At 32.4% G+C, this 13,901-nt stretch overlaps 1 protein-coding gene across 1 annotated transcript; it reads left to right on the top strand.

Moving 5' to 3' along the window:
• The first annotated feature begins 499 nt into the window (after positions 1-499).
• On the top strand, positions 500-2,543 carry LOC134259499 (protein IMPACT homolog). Its single transcript, XM_062742075.1, has one exon. It carries the CDS (start codon positions 641-643, stop codon positions 1,838-1,840), a length of 1,200 nt encoding a protein of 399 aa, XP_062598059.1. The 5' UTR covers positions 500-640; the 3' UTR covers positions 1,841-2,543.
• The last annotated feature ends 11,358 nt before the right edge of the window (positions 2,544-13,901 follow it).

The raw sequence follows: 13,901 nt of genomic DNA, 5'->3' as shown, positions 1-13,901 counted from the left end.
TGAAATATTTTAATACACTTTCCTCGAGCTCTTTTCTGCAGTTTTCCTGAAATTTTATGTGGATCCCAGGTGTTATTTGAGTTTAACAGTGATTCTCTACGTTGCCATTAATTTGATTTGTTTGTGTGTGTGGGAGGGGGGGGGGTTATTCTTAACTTATTTAACATTGGAGTTGAATCTTGCATCTTATTCCAAGAACTTAAGATTGATTGTGACATTTGGATGAAAGGTCAAGGTCATTAAAAACCACCACCTCTTTAACTTCTAACCTGTCAACCGAAATAAACTCTGAAAGGTATTTCTAAATACATGTACAATGTACATGTACTTCATGTTTCTTTTTTACCCTTGGGTCAGGGACAAAGGTTAAGGTCAATTTCAAGTTCATAGGTCAAGGTGATTTTGGTAAATAGCTAATACCAACATTTTATTCAGGTTAACAGTGACCTTGACCTAAGTTTCAAAGTCAAAAAAGATCACGTGACATCTCAGGGTATGGCGGCTTAGTTTTGAGCTCCGGAGATTTTTGTCAATTTAGGGCATTTCTAGAAGGATTTTAATATTCGTATCTTGGTTTACTGTTTTGCTTCTGTGCTTTGAGAGGGCTGTTTGTGATATTTGTGATATTTCTGCATTTACAATGCCGTCAGACAGAAGAAAAACTGGTGCTACGTCTAAAAAGCAGGCTGAGGAGTGCTCACAGAAGAATGCAGGTAGTGACCCGTTAGAAGACCAAGCCGATAATCAGTCTATTGTTGCCGCTATTGAGGACATTAAAACATCAGTGGAAACTATAAGAAATGATCTTTCGGAGGGTGATCAGAGCGTAAATTCAAAATTAAAATACGTTTCAGAACAAAGTGAGAGCAATTATGAAGATATATCTTTGCTACGACAAGAAAACGCTCAATTGCGGAGAGAACTGCGATCGGTTGTAATCCGAATGGACAGGAAAATGTCCGTTATCGAAAACGATGTTACGGATCTTAGATCAAGGTCTATGCGGGACAATATCCTTATTCATAATTATCCTTACGAATCCAACGAGAACCTAACCACGTCGATGCCAGTTACTTTTAAAGAACTTCTTGGGGTGGATGTAAGTTTTGTAAGGATTCATAGGAATGGGGTGCGTCCAGAATATAATTCTGATCGACCAGTATCCATTACTGCAAAGCTGACCGACCGTAGTAAAATCAACACAATTCTTAATGCCCAAAAGCTAAAGAAAATGGCTAAACAACCTTTGCCTTTCTTTATCACCACGCAGCAACCTGCATCTATTGTTTCCGCTAGAAACAAGGTGTACGATACGGCAGAGTCTTTGAAAACTCAAAATATTACTGCTAAGATTCAAAAGAATCATGTAATCTTACCCAACGGCGCCAGATATAAAGAGGATGTTCCATTTCTAACGAATGCAGATGCGTTATTGGTAACAGCTGAAGAGACGGAACACCTAGACTCGGTTGAAATAAAAAACTCGGACCCAATCAAAAAGGACGGCTCAGAATTTATGGCTTTCGGTGCTCGAGTTAAAACTGCGGATGCTGTGAAGAATATGTACAGCAAAGTTTTAATAGATCCCTACGCAGCCAGTGCCGATAACCGAATCTTGGTATACAGATTCGTCACAGAGGACGGTGCCTTACATGAAAATTACCACGATGATTCCGAACATGGTGCCGGGCGGAAGATGTTGCGATACATGAGAGAAAATAACATTCAAAACGCCGCTTTCGTCATCACAAGGTGGACGGGTGATGCTCATATTGGACCTCATAGATTTTCAATAATGGAACAGTTGGTAAATGATGTCGCCAATTCTTTGGAAATGTGACTTCTGATGTCATACAGACATACACACGGTAATGGTTAAATAAAACAAAACTCAAACAGTTACGACTGACGTAACCATGTTAACAGGAGTCTTATAGCTGAAAGGTGACCTTATTGATGTTGTAAATATGTTTCCTTTTTTGTAAATACGAATATTAATGCCGTTTTTTTTTTCTTCTTCAAATGTAATATAATGAAAGTTTATATTAAGAATTTAATTTTTGTTTAATATATTATATATGTATGAAACCGGATTTAAAAATAGTTTTCGACTTGGAAATTACATTGGTACTTTTCTGGATTTAAATGTTTACTCTTTTTGATTTTCTATTTTATTCTCATAACGGCATTTCCGATATGATTTATATATAAATTTATCGTTGCCCTATCGACAAAATCTCTAACAAGACGTGCATATCTATCACTCTATGATGCATGTGTCTTTATTACTAAACCATTCTTTAATTTCCTCTTCTATCTTCTCTTCTACCTTTAGCATGTTCAGAGCGACATATTTTCTGATGGTGAGTAAATGTTTGTCCAGGTTTTTTGCACCAGTTCAATTTCATATTTCATGTCTGGTTTTACAGTAGTTTCAGTAAATTGTCAGGGTCTTCATGATTTTAAAAAGAGAAAGGACATACTCCAATATTATAAGCAATTTCAATGCAATATATTGTGTCTACAAGACACTCATTTTACAGGTGATATGGAGAATGATGTTAGAAATGAATGGGGATATGAAGCATATTTTAATTCATTTTCGTCAAAGTCAAGAGGGGTAGCTATATTTTTTAATAATAATTTTGAATACAAGGTTCATAATCAAGTAACTGATGATGCAGGGAATCTTTTGGCTTTAGATTTGACAATTGAAAACAAGCGTCTGAGTTTAATTACAGTTTATGGACCAAATGAGGACACACCCTCATTTTATGAAAGACTATCAGATATTATAAAGGATTTATCAAATCAAGATGTTATTTTGGTTGGAGATTTTAATCTTGTTTTAGACCCAGAAAAAGATTATTTTAATTATCTTCATATTAACAATCCAAAGGCAAGAAGCAAAGTTTTAGAAATAATCTCTGATTATAATTTCAGTGATATTTTTAGAGAAATGCATCCTGATGAAACAAGATATACTTGGCGTAAACCTTCCCCTTGTAAACAAGCAAGATTAGATTTCTTTCTCATATCAAATTCTTATTTAAATAGTGTTGAAGAAAGTAAAATTCTGAATAGTTATAAATCCGATCACTCACCAATATATCTAAAGACTAAATTAAATGAGTTTACTCATGGAAAAGGTTTGTGGAAATTTAATAACTCACTTCTTAAAGATATCAAATATATTGAAACAATCAACAAAGTTATTCAGGAAACAAAGGAAAATTATGCATTACCCATCTATTCTAAAGAATATGTCAACAAAATATCAGATGAAGAAATTCAGTTTATTGTAGATGAACAGCTTTTCCTTGAAACACTCTTAATGGAAATTAGAGGCAAAACCATCTCTTTTTCCAGTTTTGTAAAGAAAAAAAGTAATGAGAAAGAAAATCAGTTAATTTCTGAAATTGAAACTTTGGAAAAAGACTACAATAAAAATATACAAACAATAAAGGATAAAAAAAAGGAATTGGAAAATATAAGAGAACATAAACTTATGGGGAATATCATAAGGTCTAGAGTAAAATGGATGAATGAAGGAGAAAAACCTACTAATTACTTTCTAAACCTTGAGAACAGACACTATACAAATAAAATAATCCCTAAATTGATTAAAGATGAATCAATTGATTCCGAGATAACAAATCAGAAAGATATTCTTCTTGAAATTGAAAAATATTATAAAACACTTTATGAGGCTAATTCTGAGATGACAGATATTGATCTAAGTGATCATACTTGGGACATTGCTGCAGAAAAACTTAGTGATACACAAAAGAATAATCTTGAAGGGGAGATAACTTTAAATGAAGCATTACTAGTTTTGAAAAACATGTCAAATAATAAAAGTCCTGGAAGCGATGGTTTTACAACAGAATTCTTCAAAGTTTTCTGGAAACAGTTAGGAAATTTCATAGTAAGATCAATAAATTATGCTTACAAAAAAGGAGAGCTTTCTGTAACACAAAAACAGGGAATTATCACTTGTATACCTAAAGAAGGAAAAAGTAAATTTTTTATAAAAAATTGGCGCCCGATATCTTTATTAAACGTTGTATATAAAATAGCTTCTGGCTGTATAGCAAGTCGAATGAAAAATATCTTGAATACAATTATAAGTTCAGACCAGACAGGTTTTGTACCTGGAAGATACATAGGAGAAAATACCAGGTTAATTTATGATCTAATGCATTATACAGAAGAAAGAAATATCCCTGGAATGTTGTTAATGATTGATTTTGAAAAAGCATTTGACACAGTGTCATGGAATTTTATTGATAAAGCCCTAAAATTCTTTAATTTTGGTCCTTCTCTGAGAAGATGGGTTTCATTATTTCAATGTAATATTGTATCAGCAATTAATCAAGCAGGCCACCTATCTAATTTCTTTAAACTAGGACGTGGTTGTCGCCAGGGTGATCCAATTTCTCCATATATATTTTTACTATGTGCAGAAATATTAGCTTTAAAAATAAAAAATAATAAAAATATTAAAGGGATTAAAATTGATGGGGAGGAATACCTAATGTCTCAATATGCGGATGACACACTAGTTATATTAGATGGAACAGAACAATCCTTAAGAAATTGCATTGAAGAAATAGATAAATTTTATAAATTATCAGGACTTAAAATTAATCTCTCTAAAACACAAATAGTATGGATAGGAAGTAAAAAATATTCAAATGAAAAACTACTTAATGAAATGAACTTTCAATGGACAACACAATTTAAAGTACTAGGTATTTATTTTGATGTTGACTTAAATAGAGTTCCAGAACTCAACTATGACAAGAAATTGGTCAAAATTAAGAATATAATACTACAGTGGAGTAAAAGACGTACTACTCCTTTGGGTAGGATTTCACTGATAAAATCACTATTAATATCACAATTAAACCATCTTCTTATTGCTTTACCTTCACCTTCTGAAAATTTTGTTAAAAATCTAAATTGTGTTCTATTTAATTTTCTTTGGAAATCAAAAGTGGACAAGATAAAAAGAAAACAAATTACTCAAGATTACAAGAGTGGAGGATTGAATATGATTTACTTAAATAACTACATTAAGAGCTTAAAATCATCTTGGATTAAAAAACTACTCAATGGCCAGGATTCTAAATGGAGATCACTGGTTCAAAAATCTTTTAATATCAAAAAGCTATTTAATACTGGTTCAAATTATATTGAAATAATATTACAAAGTATAACTAATGACTTTTGGAAAGATACTTTAATTGCTTTCAAAAATATAGAAGACAAAATGAAAATAGAGTCATGGGAAGATTTTATCACTCAACCATTATGGTACAATAAAAAACTTAAAATTGACAATAAGCCCATTTTTTACCCCAAATGGTTTATGAATGATGTAATTTTTATCTCAGATTTGCTAGATGAAACAGGATCTTTTTTAGAATTAGAGGATCTAAAAGCAAAATTTAATATAGAAACCAACTTTTTAACATATGCAAGTTTATAGAAAGCAGTAAAAGAAGCAATGGCCGTAGAAAAAGTAAACAAAGAAAGATTAAACCCAAGGCCCATTCTACCTTTTTATTTAAAATTATTCTGTTTATGTAAAAAAGGAACAAAAGCTATGTATAATATTTTGAATACAGATCACATAGTACCTGTTTCAAAAGTAAAATGGAGTAAACATTTTGAAATTCAAGATTCCCTATGGGAAATGATATACAATATTCCTTTTCAATGTACAAAAAGTTCTAAATTGCAATGGCTGCAATTCAGAATAAATCAGCATATCTTGGTTACAAATAAAACGTTATATAAAATAGGTTTGAAGGATACTAAACTATGTAGCTTCTGTGAGACATGTGAGGAAACAATTTTTCATATTGTGTGGGAATGCCAGAAGGTTCAGGAGCTTTTACATAGTTTTACTATTCTCTGTGAAGCTCATAATATAGAGTTTCCAAACGATAGTGCTAATTTCATTTTTGGAAATCCAAAACCCAACAATAGTGAATTAAATACAATATTTTTATGTATTAAATCATTTATATATAGAAATAAATGTCGAAATGAGGTTTTGAGATTACAAGCATTACGTGGAGATATTAAAACATTACTATCTACGATGAAATATAGTGCAACAAAGAATAATCAAATTAATGAATTTAACACTAAATGGAAAGACTGGCTTTCACTCATGTAAGACCCTGAAACCAGACACCTAAAGACCTTTTGCAATGCTTGGACATACATATGCCACAACTTTACTCCTATGAACATGCTCTAGTTTCTTTACCATTTCTCAACTCCCTTTTTCTTTCTCTCTTCCTTTCTTTCTCTTTCCCCTATTCAATTGTCACTATTATATTTTTTTGTATTTGATTATTATATGTATTAATGATGTATTGATATTGTAAACACAATGATGTGACAATTGATATTAATAAAAAAAAAAAAAAAAAAAAAAAAAAAGTTTCAAAGTCAATGGTAAAAAGATCTGCATGCTTCAGTATGTTACATGTCTTGACATTTAGAAGTTCTTAATTCTGCATGAACATCAAACACTCAAGTAAACTGCCTTTAATACAGTGGACCCTCAGATATCCGGACGCCAGATATCCGGATGCTTCAGTATCCGGACGATTTTTCATTGGAACGAAAAATTTTAAATGTTATTTTGTCTTGTTTAACTGGTGATTCAGATATCCGGATGCTTCACATATCCGGACAATTTGACTGGGAACCAAAGCGTCCAGGGTCCACTGTACATTGTTTGCAGTCGCATGTGCATGCACGTCCATGCATTTACTTGTGATAGTAGTATAATGTAGGCAATCATTATATCTATTCATATTTGAAATTTCACCCTGTATTATTGAGAACCAAGAAAGTTGTAGGCATTTAAAGTTTTAGCCAATAAGATTGCAGCACACGTGCATGTGCGTGCGTTCATGATTATTCTTATATATCATGCTGTAGATCTTCATAATTTAAGACTATGTTCAAAATTTCAAAGGATTTTGTCAGAAAACAAAATAGATATTTAGACTTTTAGTTTCAGCCAATTGCAGCAAAGGGCACCTGCATGCGCTTGAGATCTTGCTATTTTGACCATGTCATCATGTCTATACTACTATTATATCCTTATATTATGAGTTTCAAAGCATTTGATCCAATATTTTAAAAGTTACAGCTAAATCTATTATAGTGGTCATTTCACGTGTTGCACGTGCGCGCACATGCACGCACGTGCGCGCAAAATGACCTTCATTCCGCACATCTACATAACATACCTAGTGACCCTAAAAAGGTTTCACCTAGATCGGATGAGTAGTTTACGAGAACACTCGCGGACAAAAAAGTACCGGAGAACAAAGAAAAATTCAGAAAAAGTAAAAACAATATGTTCCCAAACTTTGTTTGGGGAACATAATAAGGTGTAAATCTTTCAAGTTTTGTGACATTCAGTTCTGCTGAAACATTTATAAAACACTGATTTGATAGTGTAATTACCATGTTATAATCCTTTTTTCAGCTATGAAAAATGACTGGAAAAATATAAGTGATGCTTCACTAACTAGCCACACATGGTCAGGACTGTCCCTGAAGGAGGGTGCTAGATACAGTCTGAGGGTGGGGGCTGTCAATCATGCTGGCTTCCTCGCTGCTTTTGAAACCAATGGAGTCATCATTGACACATCTCCTATGGTAATGTTATTCTTACAGAAACTTTTAACACTAAAATTTTATGAAATCTGATCTGAGATGGACTTCAATGAAATATTTTTAGGTGATGTGGTTAAGAGTTGGAGTGACAGGGAACTCCAAAGAACACAGAGTAGATGGATATGTTTGGGTGTCAGATAAAAAAGGTATCCAGGCCTCTTGGCTCTGTCAGGATCATGAATCAGGTGTAACAGAGTATTTGGTGGCTGTAGGCACATCTCAAGGTATTACTTTGAAATACTTCAGAAGTTTAACAAAATTTGTATGTTAGGATTTTGATGTAGTTTCATTAAATCTGGATGCTTCACTATCAAGAGAAGAATTTGGGTGAAAAAAAGTTGAATGTACCAGTGAGAAAAGAAAAATATGCATTAGGAATTGGATTAAATGGGCAATCATACTAAGTACTGTTTCTCAAGAACAAAAAAGCTGGGATTATTGAGAGTCAACTGTACTTGTGCATTTGGTGTTCACAACATACATTTTAGTGCTGCTGGTACATTTTATACATGTATCAGGAAAAAATTGAGATTAAAATTTTAGATATGAAAGAAATACAGAATATGTGATTGTCTTCAGGAGGTGATGATGTTTTGGCTTGGAAGTCTGTTGGAACCGAGAGCAGTCAGTACATAACAGGATTTACTTTGGAAGTCACAAATCAGACAACTAAATCTCCCACTTATTATTTGTCTCTGAAAGCTAAGAATGGAGCAGGCCTGGTCAGTCCCCTGGCCACTGTGTCCACTCCTATCATGGTCATGGAGGAGGACAAAGCTGGTAAATGTCTGCTCGATTGAATTCCTAGAGAATTTTATTTTGTTTTTGCCAAATTAGCGATATTTTTGAAATTTTACAGTTTACTATATATAAAATCACTGAAGGATTCCATTAAGATATTATACACATATTTTTATGTCAATATTCTAATGAACTCAAGGTTTGGTTGTTGATGGTGCTGACAACATTGATAAGATTGTTGGTGAGGATGCCGTCGTTGACTTCACATCAGACATGGATTATCAACTGGACACCACCACTGTTACCGTCCAGTTTACTGGGTTTGAGAGCACCATGCACGGAGTGATGCAGTTTGAGATGGCTGTGGGTACTGAACCAAATGGAGAGAACATTCTGGCCTTCACAGAGGCAAATATCATCCATCTGGAGGAGCTGGATCCTGTTGGAAAAGGTTAGCATGCTTTAAAATATTAGTAAAATAGGAGATTCATAATTTATACAATTTGGATGAAGTAGGATGATATGTTCCACCAGGAACCAAAAGGAATCATGAATGAAGGATGATATACTGTATTTCAATAATGAGAAATATTTTTTTAGGATTGACAAGTTCTGGATATGCCCAGATTAACATACCTCTAAAACCTGAAAGAACATACTACACCACAGTGCGAGGAATAACAAATAATGGAAATGTACTACAAACAAGTTCTGATGGATTTACTGTAGACCAGGGGCCCGTTTCATCAAAGGTCGTACGCTCAGTCGTAGCGCTACGCCGGCGTAAAGTCGGGACTAGCAAGAAGATTTGCGTTTCATTAAAGAGTGTATCATTACGCCTGACTTAATTTAGGCCAAACTTTTACGTCTACTCAAGGGTAGGCGTAAGTTCGGGCGAAAAGTTAAAATTAAGCAATTTTATTGATTTTAAAACAATTCAGCGAGTTATAAAGAAAAAGTACGGTTCTTAGAAGTCTTTAAAATACAAACATTGCATTATTTAATTATACATACTATGAAGTGGGTGGGGGGGTGGGGGGGGGTAGGGGGGCTGTTACAACCATTTGGGTTGATTGAGGTAAACTAATAACGTAGTTCATATTTTAATAGAATTCTTCTTAGAAGAAAAGATTGTCTTATTAGAGATTTCGACCACCATTTCTTACGTTTTTAACAAAGTATTCACACACACACATTTGATTGTTGTATTGTATGTATAAGGCATTGTAAATCGAGTATAGTGACTACACATATAACTATATTAATCACCCATTCTCAATATAAGGGCTCAAATAATGTCACCTCATTTTCATTTAAAAAAAATACCACTGATGTAATTTTTAAATCAACATTATAAATAGTCATATAACAATAAATAGGAATTCATATAATTATCGATCTGAAAGGGTATTTAAGGAGTTCCAAATTCAAATATAGTAGCCTATTTGAAATGTACGTTACTGTCGCCGAGGCAAATATTATTCTGAATCCCCTCTGTGTAATATATAGTTTTGATTCTCAAGTAAAAAATTTCTGATAAGTTAAACCTTGTATCATATATATTTCTTTTCATAACAATAAATACATTTTCTTTGTGATAATAAATAATTTTTATTGTGCAATGTCCCTGTCGCTTAATTCCATTTCAGCCGCATTACAAGCAAACACAAAGATTATACACCTGATAGTTTTGTTCTCCTTTATTTATTGATGGGCTAAATTTGAAATTTCAAAGGATTAATTACTCCTACTTAGATAATATAACATGAAAATGAACAATTTGAGCAACTTTTATAAATATGTTTACGGAATGAAAGACATTTTCAATCGTAGAGATAAGAAAGAAATGTACGTTACCTATATTCTTCCATTAAGAATATATATTAAGTAGAAAATATGAGACGACTCTGAATAAGCAACCCCTTGTATCCTGTAAACTGGCAAAGACGTTTTGCTTAACACAATTAAAAATTATTTTTTACATGAAAAGTGATCATTTGAAATGTACGTTACTGAAATGTACGTTACCATGAAATTCGAATTAAGTGAATCTCGCACGAATTTTCATGTATTTTCATACTTTCACACACTCAAATGTGTACACAAAGGAAAGTTTCAAAGGTTGGAGGTCGGATAAATCCCAAAATTAATGAAAAGAAACGTTTCTGCTTAGGAAAAAAAAATATATTAAGGTCAATTATATGTAATATAATTTTGATACCTGGTATATATTTCTGAATACGAAACCTGTATGATGCATTTCTTATGATATGCAAGTTCGAATAGTATCAATATATTGCGTGTCTAACGTACGCTTGTGGAAGAGAATTGATTTTATATTTGAAATGTACGTTACGTATGGTAACGTACATTTTACGTATTTCTAACTGACATTTTTTTTAATTTAGTCAATGAATTGCGTTTACACGAGCGAAACAAAATTATCGTTACAATCCATTTGACAACTGGCCACATAAATCCATCTAAATGCACCCCCAATCCTCGTAAATGTGGTAGACTTACCACATGCTGGAAAATTTATTTCTAAGTGTTTTAAATTCATCTTTGGCAACCTTTTTGCAGTTTGTTTACTTTTAATATGCGACTTAATTGTTGTTGATAATTTAAAACAATGTATGCATAGGCTTATAATTGGTAAAAAAAGACAAAAAAAAAAGAAAAAGAAACAAAACAAATAAACCCAGAACACAAGAAGGTCACGTACATTTCAAATACTGAAAGGCACACAATACTCAGTTTTGTTTGAATCATTGCATTTTGGGTTATATTTTTCCAGATCTGCTGAAAAGCACGTATGTTTGTGATTTGAAAAACGATGTTGCAACATACTAAATGAAATTGTTAACAAACTGTCGATGGATATATTTGGAATAGATTTATGTTAAGTTTCAATGGCCAAACACGAACATTTGTTAGATCATAGCAAAATACGTCTGACTCTTATATTTTTTTGTCTGTACCCTTGCACACAGGTAGAAGTAACTAGGCTACGACCGGTGTCAATTTCAGCGAAACAGCACAAAAGAATGGTAATGAACTGGGGCGGAGGGGACTCCCCAATAATATGTGAAATGAACGTTACCGTAGTGACGTGACATTCATGTAGTTGATGACAAATAACCTCGTTTGTTACATTATGATTTCTTATATTACTGCCTTAAAACGCTTCATTGAAATGATTTTTATGTCAATAATTGCTTTTTTTTCAATATTTTCTTATTACTAATTTACATATTATTAAAAGCTTGAAATGTACGTTACCTACTCATATTCTGAGGCAATCGTGTCTTTATAGTGGTGATTGTGACATATAACACAATGTGATTACTTAGAGAATCTTTTTGGAATAAACTGAAACAAAACGATGAATTTTTAGATGAATTTTAAGCTTTTTATTAAACAGAAATTTATCTTGAAATGTACGTTACATTTACGTAGTTTTCTAAATCGGCATGGATATATGTTAAAAAAGACAGTAACTACAAAATAGAATTTTACTACATGTACATGTTAGGTTCCAGTATCTATAGAAAATGACAAGATTCCAAACTGATCGCTCTAAACAAAACAGAGAGAGGAATTTAAAGCATATATTTAAAAAATGTTTTTATAAATCTGGATCAAAAAGTAACCTTTGTTTTTTGAAAGGAAAAATCAAACGCACGTTCGTATACCGAGAAAATATGTTGCTGACAGAGTTGGTAGGATGTGCTGGTGTTAAGATGAGATTTTCCAATTGTGATTTGAATGACTACATTTTTTTTTACATATCTTTTTGGACATTGAAGAAAGAGTAACGTACATTTCAAGCTACATTTCTGAATAAAATCACCCTCTACTTTATCGTCTTGTCATTATTCCATGTATTAAAATTTGATGAAAAAAAATCTGGAAACAAAATCTTCAGATACTTTCTTTCAAAGGTAATTGATAGAAAAATTGTTATCTTGAACTTCATTTTTTAAAAAATCAGAGAGGCATTTGTGCCCTTATATTGAGAATGGGTGTAATACCCCCGCTTTATGTCTGCTGTTGCCCTTTTGGGTGCCCATCTCTTATCCACAACTCCTTTCTTACCACTGAATAAATTTCAAAGAATCTTTATTAAATATTGCCATTGTGAATTAACTTACTTTTTGATTGGACCCTTTTTTTGAGATTTTCATAGCAAAACATGGACACTGCCATTATATTTCTAAAGGAGGCGGTTCAAGATTCATTAAAATTGTATATTTTGATTTTTAAAAAAAATCCCCAAAATATTTTTTGTGGAAAAACAACATCGGTTTCAAAAGCACAATCATCCTCTTTCTGGTAATTGCCTATATTTAAATTACTGAAAAAAAAATAGTACATCATAAATCCAAATATACAACTGTAGAATTTTTTATCATGTTCGAAGAGTCTTGCTTATTTACTCCTCGTCCACATGTGTGGATCTCGAGGGGATCGGAGAGAGGGTTCATAACCTCCCGATCCCCGCCAATTTGCAGAATATTCAACATTTAATGTACAGAAATGGAGGCGAAGGTAATTATTTTTCTAGGCATCTGGGACAAGTCCCCAGTGAATCTAAAATGAAACCCGGAGGGAGTCTAATAGACAATAAGAGATTTTCTAAATGGGGAATTGAAAATATTACGTTTATTATATCGATGTAAAACGATGATAATTACACAGTTAAGTTCAAGAAATGAATTATTCCTTAAAATGTTTTTTTCTCAGACAAATATTGATGCAGAAGACATCTATCTTTATTTTTCCATGATTTCGTCTGAAAAAGTAAATCTTACATCCTCTGAGATAATCTGAGCGCAAACAAAGCACATATAGGATAACGACATACTTTTTTTTTAATTTCCTGCATAACTTACATTTTAATGAAAAACAAAATAAAGACTAACTGTAAATTATTTTTAAAGACAGAGATCATACGAGCATGCAGAAAATTTATGTAAGAATACCTTTGTAGTATTTTTTGGGAATCTCTTTCTTTCTCCTTCTCTCTCTCTCTCTCTCTCTCTCTGCGTACTTGAAATCGGTACATCAATTTTAAGCTCTAGATAGTAAAGAATTGTCGTCTATAATTGTATGAACCTGCAGTCTTATACTAGTATTCAAAGTTGTTTTGTGAACATTTGTGCCATTTTAATAAACAATAATAATAATATAATGAATTATTTGAGTTGACAAAATTTGATAAACTTGGAAAGGATTGTCTTACGTGTACCTTAGTAGTAGATGTGTAAAATTTATTTCTTGACTCAATATGGGTACATGGGTAAACTTTGTATACAGTATTTTTGCTTGCAAGTATACATTTCTTACAAAAATAATTTTTCTTAAAAATCTTATACTGTCTCAAACTTAATCATTAGTATTTTTCAGTATAGTTGGTATGTATCAAATTTTGAAATTTATTTTCA

The sequence above is a fragment of the Saccostrea cucullata genome, unplaced genomic scaffold (assembly GCF_032062105.1).
Source record: "Saccostrea cucullata isolate Sc308-1 unplaced genomic scaffold, CSIRO_AGI_Scuc_v1 ctg12827, whole genome shotgun sequence".
NCBI lineage: Eukaryota > Metazoa > Mollusca > Bivalvia > Ostreida > Ostreidae > Saccostrea > Saccostrea cuccullata.
The sequence above is the reverse complement of the archived record's forward strand: the minus strand, read 5'-3'. Positions and strand labels throughout refer to the sequence as shown.